At 54.7% G+C, this 17397-nt stretch overlaps 2 protein-coding genes across 2 annotated transcripts; both read right to left on the bottom strand.

Moving 5' to 3' along the window:
* Positions 1–87: 87 nt before the first annotated feature.
* On the bottom strand, positions 88–13433 carry HOXB8 (homeobox B8). The gene is made up of 4 exons (XM_003931230.4): positions 13416–13433; positions 2680–2906; positions 1938–2412; positions 88–1157 (listed from the first exon to the last, which is right to left on the bottom strand). The coding sequence occupies exons 3-4, from the start codon at positions 2359–2361 to the stop codon at positions 850–852; spliced, it is 732 nt and encodes a 243-aa protein (XP_003931279.1). The 5' UTR covers positions 2362–2412; positions 2680–2906; positions 13416–13433; the 3' UTR covers positions 88–849.
* On the bottom strand, positions 8549–14021 carry HOXB9 (homeobox B9). The gene is made up of 2 exons (XM_003931232.4): positions 13416–14021; positions 8549–10803 (listed from the first exon to the last, which is right to left on the bottom strand). The coding sequence occupies exons 1-2, from the start codon at positions 13930–13932 to the stop codon at positions 10568–10570; spliced, it is 753 nt and encodes a 250-aa protein (XP_003931281.1). The 5' UTR covers positions 13933–14021; the 3' UTR covers positions 8549–10567.
* Between the last annotated feature and the right edge of the window lie 3376 nt (positions 14022–17397).

The raw sequence follows: 17397 nt of genomic DNA, 5'->3' as shown, positions 1-17397 counted from the left end.
TCTTCCGCCCTTTTCAGGCGCAGACAACAGAACAAAGTATAGAGGAACAACAAAATATATAATTAGCCCTCCCTCCCCCCCCATAAAGCAATTCACGGATACAGGATACATTCTCTTCACAGTAAACCTAAGAACACTTTTAACAATTGCCCACAGCGCGCATGCTAACTAAAGTAATCTCTTTTGAGAAACACTTAAGACAAAATTGTCAAACCAAAGGGGGTGGGTGGAGGAGGAAAAGAGAGAAGCCAGAGAGAAAGCCAGCGAGCTGGGGGGGGTGCAGCAGGGAGAGACGATTCGGAGAAATGAGAACGCAGAGAGAGAGAGAGAGAGAGGGAGAGAGAGAGAGAGAGAGAGAGAGAGAGAGAGAGGAGGAGAGGAGAGGAGAGGGAGACAGAATTACGGCGTGAATAGGCAGTTTCATGTTGTTGGGAGAACTTAGCAGAAATCGGTACCTCGGTCATTACAAAGAAGCACGTTCAAAGGAAAAAGACCATTGCACAAGGAGACTTTTTACAAGGGGTGGGAAGGGGCGTGGGGGGCTCAGCCGGGCCTTGGCCGCTCACCCTCACAGGGCGAGGGAGTCCTTGCTTAAATCCTGTTCTTTCCCCCCCAGGCCCCCAAGAGAAGGGAAGGAGATCCACGGTAGCTCACACACAGAAGCTATTACGAGATACTACCACTAGCGGGGACTGGCGCGGCGGGGGACGCTGCGGTGGGAGGCCCGACTCCTGGCCCCGCTAGCGGGGCCAGAGCTCTCTCGGGCGGGGGGCAGGCGGCGGCGGCGGCGGCGCGGCCGGGACCCGCGGACGTGCGGGCGGCCGCGGCCCTGGCAGTCCTAGCTGGAGCCTACTTCTTGTCGCCCTTCTGTGCGTCGCCCTCGTCCGCTGCCTCCGGGGCCCGCTCCAGCTTCTGTTTCTCCAGCTCCTCCTGCTCGCATTTGCTGCTGGGGAACTTGTCTTTGTTGTTCTCTTTTTTCCACTTCATCCTCCGGTTCTGGAACCAGATTTTGACCTGTCTCTCTGTCAGTCCCAGCGCGTGCGATACCTCGATTCGTCGCTTGCGAGTCAGATAGGGATTAAATAGGAACTCCTTCTCCAGCTCCAGGGTCTGGTAGCGGCTGTAGGTCTGTCGGCCTCGCCTGCGTCCGGCGGCTGCTGGGAATGGGGGAAAGGGCGAGACAGAGGGGAGGGGAGGGTGGGGGAGGGGGCAGAGACGGAGAAGGTTGGAAGATTCGTGAACGAGCCTAGGAGACCAGTATAATAAGGGCAGGAGACCTTCTACCCCGTACGGGGGCGGGGGGCGCGAGAAGGCCGCGGTCAGCGGAGGAGGGGGGCGAGGGGGATCAGACACCACTGAATCTAAGGGAGCCAGAAAGGGGAGCCCCCTCCCCTGGTAACCAGCACCAGAGTCGGGTAGGAGGTGGTTCAGATTAAAAGTGCCATAAACTTTGGGAGGAAGGATGTGGGGGGGGGGGATAAGAATAAAAAAGCCGGGTGGGGACGAATGGACCCACCTTGAAAAGCCCCCAGAGCCTCTGCCCCAGAAGAAAAGTTTCTTCAGGGTAATTAAACTATAAAGCAATTGAGAAGTGCAAAAGTTGAGCGCCCCACACCCACCACCCTCTCTTCACTACCCCCCATAAAACAGTAAAAGGGAAAAAAGGAGGGGAAGAAGAAGAAAAGGAAGGCAGGGTGAGGGGTTTATAGATTCAGGAAATGTTTCTGAGCGACCCCTTCAAGGGGAACAAAAAAGACAGAAAGAAGAAAGAAAGAGAAAGGAAGAAAGAAAGAAAGGGAAAAAGCGGCAGGCTATCGGAACGGAGCCGGCAAGTCTTCCAGAAGCTGGAGGAAATGCGCCCCGGCCTGCCTGGCCCCCTGCCCGGCCTTAGGCCCTCCCGGCCCCATCGTGCCTTGCCTGCCCCGAGGCGAGCTCACCTTGCGGGCGCATCCAGGGGAAGAGCTGTGTGGGCGACGGGCTCTGCTCCGAGCCCTCGGCCTCCTCGCCCAGGCCGCTGGCGGCGGCAAGCTTGCAGTCTGCGTACTGCACCAGGTCTGGATCCTGCGCACCGAATAGGCTCTGGCGTTGCAGCGGGTCGTAGCCGTAGAAATTGCCGGGGTCCCCGTGGCACGCCACGGCGCACGGGTTCTGCTGGTAGGGAGCGGTGGACAGCGACGACGGCCCGTGGTAGAACTCCTGGATTTGCGACGGGTGCTGGAAGCTGCCGCCGCTGCTGGGACCGTACACCACGGTGGGTCGGCCGCCCAGGTCCTGGGCGAAGCCGCAGTCATAATAATTGGGGCGCAGGGACTCCCCGGTTTTGTATTTGGAGAACAGTGAGTTGACGAAATAAGAGCTCATTTTATTGAATTTTGAGGCGGCGGCGGCGGCGGCGGAGGCTGTAGTTGGGGGCTGTTGGGGAGGGGGTGGGGAGGGGGAAAGGGAGGGAGAGAGAAAAAAAACGCGGATTCGCCGGCTCCTAGTCACCCTCGCCAGGAAAGGAGAGGGAAAGGGAGGAGGAAAAAAAAAGAAAGAAAAGGCTAAGAAGATCTCGAAGCCTACACACTTTTTGTGATTTTCAGGAATAGAAAAAGAGAAGCCTCCAAAAGTCTAAGCTTGCATGGCAGCCGCGTCTCGCTCGCCCTCCCCCCACCCCCCACCCCCCAAACAAAAATATACCGCCACTTAAAGAGGTCCTCGCTTTACATTTCGAAGAAGGGATGCCAGTTCATAAACAGTTTTCGGTGATTTACTTCCCTGCAAATGAGTTGTTTCATATTTTGCACTGTCTTTTCATGATCATTTGCATCCATTAGAGACCCCGCATCCTATTGGCTTCTTCGTACTCCTCCCGGACAGAACGCAGAGCGAGGGTGAAAGCGAGAGAGAGCGAGCGAGAGAGAGAGCTAGAGCGAGAGAACGCCAGGGAGTGAGGAGAGATTGAAAAAAAAAAAAAGGAGGGGAAGAAAAAAACACCCAGGGAGAGAGGGGGAGAGGGGGAGAGAGAGGGGGAGAGGGAGAGGGGGTGAGAGAGAATGAATACGGATTAAATCTGTTTAACTACCTACATTAATGAGATATCTCTCGCCTCACAACAAATCAAATACCTTCGCAGACCACCCCCAAAGACTGATGTGGGGGAGTCACGGAAAAAAACACGCGCACACACACATACACAACAAGCCAGGCGTAGGCACGCTGTTAATTTCGCGATTTTAACGAGGCAATTGGAGTCTTTCTAAATGTCAGGGTCGCTTCGGAAAAATGTAAAAGAACACGGTTTAATTGCGCCGAGTTTTAAAAGGTCCTATAAATGTAATTGGTATTTTAATACAAGTTATCAAATCATACAGCTTCCTCTCCTAAACATATTTTCAAACAAACGAGGTAGTCATATTTAAAGGTTTAATGATCAATTTCCTTATTATTGATAAAGGTTTAACTATCGTGTGGAGGGAATTGGCTGGGTAACCGGCCCCCCAAAAAACGGCTGTAAACTCTTTAACAAACTATAAAACGCAATAAAGCTGGAGTCTGTTGTTGTTTATGCCGCAGCGCATAAAAGCTGTTAACATTTTACGAGTTCTTTCCTCTACAGCTATAAAACTGCAGCTTCGATCGCCCCCGCCGCCCGACTGCAGCACGGTGGGGGTGACGAAGCCGAAATGAAAATGATTATGGGGATTTTTTCCGGCACAAACGGTGACTTTTCTGAGATTTTCACCTCCTTCCATCCTGGCAAGCACCTGCCTTCACCCCTTTTCTGGAGCCCCCAAAAAGTCTCCTTTCTGCCCTGCCCTGGTCAGTCACACAACTTCCTCTCATTAAAAAATAAGCAAAGATTTTCTGTGGAGCAGGGGTCTGGGAGATCTTGAGGAGGGACCGGGAGGGAAGAAGAAACTTTCTGGTTAATGAGCAGTGGCTGAAGCACAGAGCAAAGTTCGACCTGCCACTGCCCATTCTACAGGTTCACTGCAACCTCTGCTTGCTGAAAAGGGGGTCTCCTGAAGTTCCTTCAGTCCAGTCAGCACTTTTGAGGGCAGACTTTGCATGAGAAGAGAGGGCCTGATGCCATCAGAGGGGTGAAACCCTAATGGGGTGCTGTGCACCTGCTCCCAGGCCTTAGGGCCAAGCAGCCAAGCCCAGTTATCAATAGCTCCCAAACTTCCCAGGCTGACCTCCACACCTTCTGCAGTGCCCTAGCGTGGGAGGGCACCACTAAGCCCATCAACACATCAAGAGGAAAGAAGGGTGATGGAGGCTGTGGCAGGGTATCAGGCCCTGGCACCTGGCCTTGGTGCCCACTGTCATGCTCTCAGCTGCTTTAGGCAGTGGCTGCTAAGAATGTGTTTGGGGGGCATCTATTAGTCCTCAGTGTCCCCAAGACCTTTTGAGCCACTGTCAGTACCTAAACTGACCGGGGTGTGGGATTCAGATAGAGCAAGGTTGCTGAGTCCCCCATTTTCTCCCATTTACCCTTGGGGAGCCTCTAGTTAAACCTGGCTTGGCTCTCCCTGCAGACCTGGGGACCAGACGCCCGCACGCAGAATGCTGGAACAAGCTGACTGGGTGCCACACTCTGTGGCCACTGCCTTCCCTGCCTGCCCGGCCTCACGATGGTGGTGGCCAGGCTTTAGAAGGCTGGTCTTAGGGTCAGAACCAAGGGCCTCCTGTAGCAGTAGATTGGTAAGGGAAAGGAAGGAGAGAAAGAAAAATTTGAACAACAAAAGTGGAGGCTTTACAAATACATTCAATCCATTGTTCATTCAGGAGATAGTGGTTTGTTTTTAGACGGGCACCTTTCGGGGACTCCGTAGACTCCAACATTTGTAAAAATGAAACTATCACTTTTCCACAGGGAACCTTACCAGTAGGGTCATTTAGTTCTTCAAAAGTGAGCCCAGAGAATGAGAGAGAGGCTACAAGAGGGAGAGAGAGAAATGAAAAGAGAGGGGGAGAGCACTAGGGCTTTGAATTTTCAGCGCGTGGCTGAGGGGACCGTGAGGCAATGGAGGGCAGAGTTAAGTTGTTGCCGAAGCAAACGTTTTTATCAAGTGCAGAGGATTTTATGGTCATGATTTGAGAACTCACCGGTGAGGTACAAATTCAATGGCTTGTTCTAAATCATCTCTACATTGTGCCAGAAATTCCTGATGGAAGGAAAATGTTTCTATTATAAGAAAAAAAAAAAAAAAAAAAAAGAGCGAGGAGACAATTTATAAACACCCAGCGGAGCGCAGATTTATTAGAGAAACTCAAGTTAAGGAGAAACTCTGCTTGTCTCCTTGCACCAGGTCCTGGTGGGGGAAGAGGAGAGGCTGCAGCTGCGGGGATTTTGAGCGGGTGGGAATATCTATTGCTGGCGCAGGTTTGGCGGATGGGAGGCAGGAATCTGGCGGGGCAGAGAGGACATAGATTTGGAATGCAAGGGGCTGTGGACAGCCAGGGTGCGGGTCTCAGAACGAAAGTGCTGAGAGGCCAGACCTCCAGCTACTCAGTGAGGAAAGGACCCGCACCCCCAGGTTTGCCTGCGCCAGGGCTGCGCGGGGAGCCGCAGCTCTCACCTGGAAACCGAGAAACCCAGGGAAAACAGAACTCTTGCGTCCTGACGCCGCGCCCGCCCTCGCGCCCATGGGGAAACCCGCATTCTTTGGGGAAGCGCAAAGCGTCCAGAGGCGACACCCGAACCTTCCGCACCCCGCTGCCCTAGGGAGCCCCTTCCCCTCGCCTAGGTCACCCTACCCGCGCCCAGCCCAGCGCCGCACTCATACAAAAGGTCCAGAGCCTGCGCCGGCGCGAAGCCGCCACGCCGGCTTTGGGTATCTCCGAATCCCCACAAAACCTATGGCTCCATTTCCTCCCAGATTGGGGGGTCCCCGGCTGGCTTACGCGATTTCCTCTCCATCCGGTGGGCAGCCCGCCTCGGGGCGGCTTCCTCTCCACCCCACCTTTTGCCGGCTCGCCCCTCTCACCTGACCTGCTCACCCGAATCCGAGGACTTTCCTTTCGCCTCCCTTCACGGAAAATCTCGTTCTTTGGAATCAATTCTCCTTTTGGATTTGGACTCATTATTCCTATTATTACTATTATTCTTCGTTTTCACGCATTTGTTGCCCCACGGAATACGGCAACTGGGTGAGAAGCACTGAGCCCTCCTCGTGGGGAAAATTCAGAAAATTGCCCGTTGAAAGAGAGGGGGGAACACCACTATAACTGAAATCTATAAAATGGGGGTAAGGCCATACGAACCCAATTTTTTTTTATTAGGTGCAAATTATTCATGACTTTTGGTAGCGCTCAGTTCCTGGATTCAGGGCCGACCTAGGCGCCGTGCGGGGCGCAGACCTCCGCAGCCGCCGTTCCCTGGATTTTCACATGGAGCAAGGGTGCCATCTAGCGGCTACTCTGAGAAAAAGCGCCGCCGCCACCGGCTGCACCAGTTTTCAGGGAAAGCAGCAGCGGCAAGAGAAACTTTCCTAACTAGCAGGAAAAAGGGGAGAGATAGGGAAGCGGGCATGAAAAAAGTCATCGGAATCAGGAAACGGCTCATGAAATTGTGTAGATAAGCTAAAAGAAAAAAAAGAAAAAAAACACAGGAGGGGGGGAGAAAAAAAGAAAAAAGAAATCCTAAGCTTTTTTCTTTCTACATACGCCTCCCACCCCTGACCCTAATTTCTAGCGGAGACCGCCAAGCAGCGCGCCGTTTATGGCCCGTAAAAAGGGGAACCGAGCACTTTTTAAACTCCAAAAGACTGTTTCAAATTCTGAGGAGAAACAATTGGGCTTTTTGTCGGGGGAGAGGAGGCCTGAGAGGATGGGATGACACTGTAAAAGAATTAAGAGGCTGCCCGCGCCCAGACGTCTGGCCCCGCCGGACCTGCGTGTGTGTCTGTGTGTATGTGTGTGCGTGCGCTGGCGTTGTGTGTGTGTGTCTGTCTGTCTGTCTGTCCAGGAGGCTCCTCGTTTCCGACGCCGGATTCTAAAGGGGGTGTGAAAAACAAAGACAAGAGCCCCAATTGCAATCTCTGAAGCATTTGCGACAAAGTGTTCTTCCCCACCCCCCCGCCCCTGCCGCCGCTCCCTTCTCTGCCCTCCGGATCCCCCCTCCAAGCCCCGAGCCCCGAGTTCTGGGCGGGTGAGGGTGGGGGCTGCCGAAGCAGGACCCACCCACTACCCCTGCCAGGCCGGGAGCCTCTGCCCAGCTGCGGCTCTCTCAGCTCCGGAAAGTTTCCCCTGGCTGTTTGCTTTGCTGCTGTTTAGTTTCTTAACCTTCAGAAATTTATACGCTATAAACTTTTATAGCGGTCATATTCTTTTATTGCTGCGCACACGGCATTGAATTCCTCTCCCGGCTTCTCTCTGCCTCGCACTCTGGCGGTCTCCCTCTCTGAATCCCTCTCTCTTTTATGACAACCGATTTCCCCATCTCCGGCTTCCGAGCCTCCGCATCTTCGCCTTTGTTTGTCTTTAAAGAGGCAACCCCGGGCTGGGGACCCAGACGCCGCCGGCGGAGGCCCCTCGGAGCGCCCTCGCCCCTACCACGCAGCACTCCCCTCTGTTCGAGCCTCACTCTGCTTTTCTTTAGGCGGAAACCGACCTTCTCTGTTTGCTCTCAGCACCGGCTGGGCCTGGGAAGCCCAGGATGGGGTGGGAGCCTGGTCTACACCAGCTGTAAAGCCAGATTCATTTTGTAACCCTAATGAAACCCTCCTTGGGCACGTCCGGGCCCGCTTGACGCGGAGCTGCGCGTTCCTCCTGCCTCCCGCTGTCTCTCGGATCAGTTCGTTCTTTCGCTGGAGGTGGGTAGGCCTGGCCTTTTCACTTGCAGGCTCCCTTCACTGAGGCCATGCTTTGTTTCCAAACCTACCCCAACCTGCAAGGTCTCCGCTAGCCGCGGCGTTGCCTGCTTGGGTCGGGGAGAGGCTCCTGCGGGAGGCTAGCTCCGGAGCGCCGTCTGGCCGAAGCGGAATCCCAAGGCCTGGGTGGGAAGCGCAGGCTGCCAAGAACTGCAGTCTTCACAAGAGGCTCTGGTGAAACCCCTCAGTCTGAGAGGGACACAAAGGTGCTTCTTGAAACTGAGTTTAATTCTGGGGTCCTTTTGGAAAGGGAAATTTTCTAGTGAGACATTTCTGCTTCCCACTCAATGCCCTCTCCAGCCTTTGCAGAGGTGCTTACCCAGGGCTCAACCTCCACCAAACCCAGCCCATCTCAGACCAAGGCTGCTGACCTGTGTCTCAAACTGGAGCCCCCAACCCCAATTGGGGGCTGAGAACTCTAACCCTTCCTTTGAATGGAAGGAAGGCGATTCCAGACCTCTGGAGGCCTCGGTCTATACCTAGGCACCCTGCTGCAGGAAGAACAGAGGAAAATTACTGTGTTCCTCCCTTGCATCATACTTTAAAGTGGCGAAAGAAAGGTGACATTCTCAGTGGCTAAGGGAAGGGACCTATCCCCAGGAGATGCAAGTAGACCTGCCTTCCCTCCTATTCTCAAGGCAGTGAGGAGGACCCAGGACCGCATTGCTCCCCAGACCTGACCCCTCTCCAAACAACCCATATTTCCTTCCCTCCCTCCTCCAGTCTTCCAGTTCTCCTGTTGGAAGGCTCTTGATCAGTTTAACTAGTAGCCTTGGAACTTAGGGTCTGAGACTGGCTTTCAGCCCAACCTTTAGAGAGCTCTGCAGGGAACCTTGCTCTGCAGGGTCTAAGGAGACGCCTCCTGGGCTCAGCCATCTTTTTTCCCAAGCCTTTCTCCTGACAACTGGGATCTCTACCTATGGTCGGGCCCAGAGAGCCAACACAGAATAAGACACAGGAGAGATTTATTTTCTAGAGTGATATATATTTTTTGTTCCTTTTCTTTTTTTTTGTTCCAAAACAATTAGAGCTCTAGGCCCCTCACCCTCCCCACTCCCACCCAAAACCCTCCCATATAATCGACAACTGAAAACAGGCGAGACAATCACCCCCAAAGAAATCACGAAACACAAGCACAATTTCACGACAGCCACCGACAAAGCAAAAAACTTCTACTGGAATGTCCCCTTGCAGGATCAGGAGAAGCAGGAGCAAGAGTCCACGAATTGGAGGGGACTGAGAGGAAGGGGAGCAGGGGGAGGTGGGGAAGCAGAGAGTAAGCTTCCATCTGATACTTAGGTGCGAGTTTGCCTCTTTGCTTTGCACGCGGGACTGTTCCCCAGAAGCGCGTGCACGCACCAGGCGCGCAGATCCGCATCCAGGCCCTTGAAGCTGGAGGCAAAGCCCGGCGCTGGGCCCGGTCTCTGACGCTGGGGCTGCAGCCGCCAAGCCTGGGACTCCTCCGCGTGGGTCGAGAAGCGGGTGGGATGCGGAGGAACGCGCAGGGCTTTGTGCGCTGATTGCTCCTCCCTGTCCCAGACCACTAGTCCTGGAAGGGAGCTTGGGAACCGATTCACAATAAATTCTCATTCGGACTCTCCTGACCTGGCTTTCCTGTCTACAGTGGGGTTGACCTAGCGGGGGATGGAGGGTGGAGGGGATTTTCTACAAGGAAAGGCTTGACTCGCGGGTGCAAGGTGGATTCCATCGAAGAGAGTTGATTTCAGAGCTAGGGAGGATGCGGCAGAATGCAGGACCAGTCGAGAGCAAGAGAAGCTACGGTCTGTCAAGCCGTGCACAGATGAACAGGAGAACGACATTGTCAAGGCTCTACGACCCACAGTTTGACCTCCTTTTGTTGGAAGGAGAGGGAAACATGCAGAATTAAACATTTCCTGCAACAAAATGTGTATGTCGGTGGGACATGGGGAGTAGCTCCACCTAAGATACCTTCATAAAGCCACGTGCTGCCTTTTCTTGTACTTTCTAGACCACCAGCTTGGGGGCTACGTTTGCCCTATCTTCCCCGTGGCCCTTAGCCTGGGAATAGTTGGAAACTCCATGGGGACGGTATGGCAATGCTGTGACCTTGGGGCTGCAACCCCTCATTCAGGGGTCTGCCTCTAGACACCTCCCCGGTGTGTATCTGCATCGGGGTAGAACCCGGGCTTGCCTGATGGTCTGAGGGCTGTTCTGCCAAATTTGGTGTGCGATGGTCTGCATCTGGAGCGCCACTTCACTTGACTGAATGGTGGCTGTGAGCTCACCCCATTATCACTGTGGACTCCAGGCTGTATATGTGTGGGTGTCTGCTGGGCTGTGTGGAGTTGGAGTGTCCCTGGGTGACTTTTGGATGGGTGTAGAGAAGAAACAGGCAAGCTGGAAGTGAGAGGCTAGGACTTCCCAGAAAAATTACGGGGCATACTAGGAGCTTGACTACAGTCTCTTTCCTTGTGGCCCATCACCTTCTTAGGAACCATCTACTTCTATCTTCTAAATCAACAAAACTTTCTTCTGACACCCAGGGAGAAGAGAGACAGGTAAGGGCAAAGGAAAGAAGACAGGCTGTAGGTGCAGATAAAGGACTTGGAAGAGAGACTCTCTTCCCCATTCACTTGAATACATTCCAGACAGCGCTGGCTTTACAGTCGTCACATAAATAAGAGTGAGATGGGGAAGAGGCGGGGAGGAATGGGGGTAATCTTTACTCTTTACTCTTTGCCCTGCTCCTTATTCATTTTCTTCATTTTCATCCGCCGGTTCTGAAACCAGATTTTGACTTGTCTCTCACTCAGATTGAGGAGTCTGGCCACTTCGTGCCTACGGTCCCTGGTGAGGTACATATTGAACAGAAACTCCTTCTCTAGCTCCAGCGTCTGGTATTTGGTGTAGGGACAGCGCTTTTTCCGGGAAGAGCGAGCGTGCAGCCAGTTGGCGGAGGGGTTGGCTGAAAGAGAAGCAGCGATAGAATCAAAGAAAGGAAGAGGGTGAAGGGCCCCAGACCAAGACAGCACACCCCTGGTCTCCAGTCCCCATCTTGCATTGGAGAAAAAGCACCTGGGCCTCCAAGCTCCCAGAGAGGGTGACACAGATGGGCCAGCCATTGCTGTAGGCACCTCGAGATGGGAGGCTGTGTGGAAAGGATGGAGCCAAACGTGTGCCCAGCCTTCCTCAGCACTTCCAAAGCTCTGAGTACATCAAGTTCCCTCTCAATTTTTCTCCACTTGGGTCCAAACTGCTTAGGACACAGGTCAGAGTTCAGCATGGTTGAGGCCCCACCAGCAGCACCCCTAGGCTGGCTAGGGGTGGGTGGCTGACCTGAAAGGCCCTGGCTCAAGGAGGTGAGAGGAGTTGGGGGGGAGGGGAAGTGAGATGTCTGTTCAATCACTGCATTTGGGGTGTCACTTCACCCCAAGAGACCTTTCAGCCCTTCAGTTCAGTCCCAGTACAGCACGCCTTGATCACAAGCTTGTGTCTCTAGACCACATGGCAGCAGGCATGTGTGTCTGTGTAGAAATCTCCCCCTCTGCCACCACCACACACCACAAATATGGGTCTGCACTTAGAGCCACAAACAGCCAGCACACTCCAATTCACACGCAATGCAATTGCAACCATTTATCAATTCCAGCCTTTGGACAGGGGAGCTCCGGGGGCTCACAGATAACTTATGGTTGCAATAGTCTCTCTCCTTTTCAGCTCCTCCTCAGCTCACAGTTTGGTTAACACAAGTTCAGGGAAATTGGGGAGAAAAATTGCTCCAGTCCCAAGGTGGGGAGCCAGGGGTGGTGTGGAGGTAACAGGAAGCACACCTAGCCTTAACTGGTCCTATGTGGGGGAGAGGGTGAAGGGGAGAAGATGGTAACTGAGTGGAAGAGAGGAAACAAAAATATATACAGGTCTCTCTTTCTTATCCTCTCTCCCCCTACTCTGGAACTCAAAAAAGTTGCCAAATAAAGCTAAGCCCATTACAAATAGCAGCCACCAGCTACTAGCTTCGGTGTCCCCAAATGAAAAACGGTGAATTTTTTAACGTAAAAAATTTGGTTCCTCCTATGCTAAGTAACGTGTCTTACCAATTTGCAGCACTAGTTCCTTAATGTGATTGCCTGGGATGGGACCCGCAGCCGCAGCCACATTAAATATGAAAGAGGGAAAAACTGTTAATAATTGATCCTAGCCAAAAGGCTGCCTTGCAATAATGGGCTTTTCAGGAAGAGATTGGGGGTTTGGGGTGGGGGAGTGTCTGTTTGAGAGTGTGGGGAGGGTTGGGGAAGAATGTGTTCCCCAAATGCCAGCTCTTAGGATTCCACCTGGCAGGTTGGAAGTGACAGGACCCTGCAGGGAATGGGGCAGCTCTTTACTCACCAGCAGGCAAGGATGCTCTAAAGGGCCCTGGGGCCACTCGGTCAATGGGAAATTTAGCAGGACAAGGAGAGACTAAAAAATCCCTACTTCTCAAAAAGAGTGAGGGACGAGGACCTGATCCACCAGCCTGCGAGTCATTGTTTGGGGCTGAGAGTTCCCTCACCGATGTGCCCTTCTCAAACTTAAAAATAAATAATAAGAGAACCCTGTCTTCTCACCTAGTAGCACCTCCTGGAAAACAGCCAGACTTGGCTTTCCGGCTGGGGTGCTTTTGAGGAGTGGGAGGTGATAGGAAACTACCCACGAAGGGTAAAGTTCTCCGCCTCTCTGCAACCCTCTCTTCCCCCCACCCCTCCTATCCCCGGGGTCCCTTCAGGATGCCCCAATATTCAGAAGCGATTCCCCGACTCCCGGAGAGGCTGACAGCCCGGGCTGGGGCTACGGAGCCCCGCGGAGAGCAGCGGGGGACTGCAGAAAAGGAAGCTGCAGCCCGGACGAGGACGGCGAGGAGGAGAGGGGCCACCGGAGGGAAGGCTCCCGGGGAGGGGCCGGCGCATCGGGGAGGGGGCTCAGTCACCGCGTCCCGGGCTTCCCCCGCCCCTCCCGGCGCAGGCTGCGGACTCTGCGCGGCTACGGCGCGAGATCTGCTAGGAACAATCCTCCGCCAAGCTGTTGCATCGCAAATAAAATCCTAATGAGCCCCCTCCCCCTTCCCCTTGGCCGGCTTTTACGGTCTGCGCGTGGCGCGGGGAGCTCTGCCAGCCGCACGGTCCCGGGCAGCCCGGTGCGCTCCGGCCCTTGGCCTCGCCCGCTCCCGGCCTCGCTGGCCGCCGGCCCCGGGCCCCACCAGCTCCTCTCCCGGCCGTCGCCGGTCTCTGGCCGGGCTTTCTTTCGGGCCTCCGGGAGACTGGGGGAAAGGGGACCGAGAGAGCTGCAAGTCGATCCCCGAGCCTCTGTTCCCCTCAGGACTTGGAGAAGTAGGGGCGATGCTCCTCTAGCGGCCTCAGTCTCCCCTTCTAGAGCACGCAGCTCTCCCCTTCCCTCAGTCTTTCCCTGCGCTCCCCTCCTCCCGGCCCGCTCTCCGACCACCGCCGCAGCTTCCCTTCACATTGTCCGCAGTTTATTGCCTTTCCCCTCCCCGCCCCCCTCCTGGCCTTCGGCCTCGGTATTTCCTCACTTTTTATAACTTACTTTGATCCGGCCTCTCTTTGTCCTCGCTTCCTTCGCAAATTTTATTGTCCCCGTAGCCGGGTCTTTGATTAGACAGCACGGCCTCCCTGCCCGCCGAAGTTTCCAAACTGTACTCAGGCGTGCCCTGTTTGAGCAGCTCCCCAGGCGCGCCCAGCAGCGGCTCCGCCTTCACCGCCGCCTGGCCCTGCCCCGGGGCCGCTTCCCCGCGCGGCGCCGGCTCCAGCCAGGTGCGGAGGTACCTGCTCTCGGCCGGCGGGACGCCCTGGGGCTGGATGTAGGGGTGGTAGACGGACGGCAGGCTCCCGGACGCGTGCGGGCTCAGCGGCGCCCAGGAGGCGCCGAACACCGGCGCTTTGGGCTGGAAGCTGCACGAGGGGAACTCCAGGTGCTCCGCGTGGCCCGGCTGCCGCGGGCTCGCGTACTGGCCAGAAGGAAACTTGGCTGGAGGCGCGTCCTCACTCTCGTGACTTATGATCGAGTCGACATAATAGCTGCTAAGCGTCCCAGAAATGGACATTCTCAGACATTATCCGGGCGCTCACAGGGGGAAGGGAAGCGCTCGCGCGGCGGCGCCCAAGCAGGGAGAGGTGGCACCCGGACCGGTGTGAGGGCTTTCGGACGCGACCCCCCCAGCCCCCCACCCTCCCACCCCCACCCCCTGCTCAACTTCTCAGCCAACAAAGTACAGTGGAGCAGCCCGGCTCAGCGCTCCTTGCAAAATGATTGGTCAAAGTTTTTCCGACTGCCTGATAAAGCGTCAGCTCGGACATAAATCAATCGGGCGAGGGGGCTGCGCTCTCGCTGTCATCCGTCCGCACCGCATTCCATATCGAGGATGGATTGTTTTATGCTGATGCAATGTGCTATCACGTCAGGGCTCCGGCGGCCACGTAACCTCAGCCGGAGCTGCCGGCCGCCCGGCCCCCCCTCCGCACCCCCGCCCCCGCCGCTTCCCGCTTCAGGAAGGGGGGCAGTTCTCGACGTGCGGCGGCGGGGGCGGAGGAGAGGCGGAGGGAAGCGGCGGGCTGCCTCCGGAGGGACGCAGGCTGTAGAGCCCTCTCCCTAGGCGGGTCGCGGAGGGAGGGAGAGCAAGGGCGGAGGGAGGGAGAGAGCCCAGCCCCGGGAGCAGCCAGAAAGGCCCGAGAGGATACTGAAAGAGGAGGTGGTCCTGTCCCCCACTACACACACCTCCACCTCCACCCCGCAGGCCCTCATTTCCTCTTCTCTGTCCCCTTGACAGAAGATGTTTATTAAATAACAACAGCAGCAGCAATCCACAGGAGATGAAGTAAAAGGATGAGGGGAGAAGTTGGGGATTTTAGGACGTTGTCCGCTTTCAAGGGGCTTTCGGTTCTCTCTTTATATAGAGATTTACCAGACGGGGAACCTCCCTGGACCCCTCGGTAGCCGAGGGAGGCGGGCAGAGGGGAATAAAACGGCTGAGTGTCCAAGAATCCACTATTTGTCCTGAAATTAGAACCTGCCTGAGGTTAAAGTGATCCATCAGGCCCTGGAAATGAGAGCCTAGGAAAGAGTTTAATACAAGGAAACAGAGCGCCTTTACATTTATTGGGCCTTTCTCTGACTCTGGCCAGAAGGATGGATTTGAGATGGGAGGGGAGGGGGGGACAGCCATTTCTCCTTTTCTCCACTGAATAATCATCCAGGCCCCTAAAATTGCCCAGATGAGGGAGCTGAACAAGAGAAAGGGTTAAGGGCACTTCCCTGAGATGTCACCAGAGCAGAGGCCTGGGAAAAGATCCCCAGCCAACAAGTGAAGGGGTTCCAAGTCATCTCCCCTTCTGTCCAGAGAGGAAGGAGCCTGGGCTGAGTTTTCAGCCCTCCTGTCCTGCTCCTGTCACTAGGGGCTCCTGCTCTGGAGATTTCCAAACACCGATATAGGGGCCAGTGTGAACAGCAAGCCCAGGGTCAGTCTCTTCCCCTCACTGCCTTACTCCCCGCAGACCCCTTCATTGGAGCTACCAAGTAGCCGTTTAAAAATGTATCTACTCTGTGGCCCTGCACGGGGACTCCTCCCGGCCCACTGACTGGCTTTCTGGCTCCTCTCCCAGCCTTTGCTCCTCACCTTCGGCCCTAGGTGCAGTCGACTCTCCTGGCACTTGGGGAGGTGCGACCCTTGGGCAGACCCAGTTCTCCTCCGTTTGGGCTCAGACGCAGATTGGGGTGGATTTCTCCACAACTCTCTGATTCTGAGTCCTAATAAGGCAGACTGTCCTCAGTGCGGTCCTTTCAGCAAAAGCGGGGCCACTCTAACTTGGGGTTGTATCTTTTTGGCCACCTACCCCTCTGTCTTGTGGAAGGCTTCAGATCACCTCCCACACACACACTCCCACTCACTTTTCTTTCCAAATGAAGCCATCTCGTGTCATTACATGTGAAATACGAGGGTGAAGCGCCATATTTCTTCACATTATGGCGATTTCAAAATGATTTTTTTAAAGATCAATGCCGGCGCCCAGCCGGCCCCCTCCTTTCCCACCCTCACACTCCGAGGGTGACAGCCTGGCAGATCCGGAACCAAACAGCGTGAAGATCTGCTTTTTCCATAGGACCCAAGTGGGGAAACAGAAATCCGATGCAAATTCTTCCAAGTAGCGGTTGGACGCTTGGGAAAGTCAAGGGAGCTCCCTGGACTCAACAGTGAAAGAGCTGGGCGCTAAGCGAATGAATCAGTTAAGGCAAAGCACCTGTTCTCAATTTGCCAGCCCTATGAAGTCTGCTGTCGGCTTTACCTGCCATAAATACACTCTTCAGGAAAAAAAGATTCCCTCCCCCGCCATAAATAACGACATTATGAAGCATGGCGGGCTGAGTATATGATTTCTGTAGTATATAAATTAGGGCCTAAAAGGACATGTGTACTATGGACTGGGGCGTTTTTATTTATGGAAAAGTCACAGCGCTGGGCTGTCCTTAAGATCCAAGCAAAGCAGGCACTGGGCTCTGACTGCTGTCTTCCTGGTTCCCCTTCCTTCGCCTGCCCTGACTTTGCAGCTGCCTCTATGCAACAAGAGAGGAGTCAAGAGGGCCACTCAGTTTAGGGAAGAAGTTAGAGGAAGAAGGACATTTGGACTGATGGCTTGTGCTCTACTAGGGTGAATTCTCCCGGCAGACAAGATTCAGGTTTGTGGGTTGCTGTCTGCCTGAGGAGTTGCCCCTATTCCCCGGTGGCTCCTGAGTGCTCGGTAAAGAAGGGACTCAGGCCTCTTTTCTGAGACTGGAACTTAGCCTTTGCTCACGAAGAAGCTGGAGAGTGGAGACAATTTTAAAATGACAGGTTTCGGAGGTCCTGGTCTTCTCAGGGAGCAGTGACTCGAGAGGAAAGAGAATGAACTGGCCCCTAAAGCCTGTAGTCTGCATCCCAGCTCTGCCCTCCAGGTGGATGCACCAAGCAAGGAGTCTCACTCTAGTCAAGCTTTCTAGAAAGCATTACTGCCCCAAACTGGAGTTCAACTCCAGCTCGGGCAAATGATTAAAGGGTCAGCTGAGAGCCTGTGGACCCCCTCCCACCAAAAAAATCTTGTTTTCTTCCCAGACAATGGCACCCACTATCAAGAAGGATAGCAGGCAGGATTGTGGCCCCTGGACTCCAGCTTCCAAAGACACTTAATAGAGGGGTTGCTTCAGTGGGGGTCAGTTTGTCCTGAGAAAGCGAAACTGCTCCACACTCCACCCCCAATCCTAAACAGAAAGAAGGAAAACCCTGCCTTCTCTTGCAGCCTTCTGCCATTCCCTGCACTGGAGCCTAGCCTGAACACAACTGGGGCCAGTAGCTGGTAGCTTGGAGAAGGGCAAGCGGGGAAAAGCGGCAGCCCCTGACCACACTGGGGCCCAGAGCAGGCAACAATGAGGCTGAGGTTTGAAGAGCAGAAGCCGACCAGCCGGTGAGTGCCCATGCTGTGGGGGTGACTTTTAGAGGAGTTCTGGTCAGTGAGAAGAGAGAGAAAATCTAGAGGAAGGG

The sequence above is a fragment of the Saimiri boliviensis genome, chromosome 17, assembly GCF_048565385.1.
Source record: "Saimiri boliviensis isolate mSaiBol1 chromosome 17, mSaiBol1.pri, whole genome shotgun sequence".
NCBI classification, from domain to species: Eukaryota; Metazoa; Chordata; class Mammalia; order Primates; family Cebidae; genus Saimiri; species Saimiri boliviensis.
This window is presented reverse-complemented; position numbering and strand designations above follow the sequence as displayed.

Excerpts from the sequence above, each read along its gene's own strand:
- HOXB8 (XM_003931230.4), bottom strand. The coding sequence starts at position 2,361 with ATGAGCTCTTATTTCGTCAACTCACTGTTCTCCAAATACAAAACCGGG. Across the intron at positions 1,158-1,937 it reads CCCCTGGATGCGCCCGCAAG|CAGCCGCCGGACGCAGGCGA; the intron begins GTGAGCTCGCCT and ends CCCCATTCCCAG.
- HOXB9 (XM_003931232.4), bottom strand. The coding sequence starts at position 13,932 with ATGTCCATTTCTGGGACGCTTAGCAGCTATTATGTCGACTCGATCATA. Across the intron at positions 10,804-13,415 it reads CAAAGAGAGGCCGGATCAAA|CCAACCCCTCCGCCAACTGG; the intron begins GTAAGTTATAAA and ends CTTCTCTTTCAG.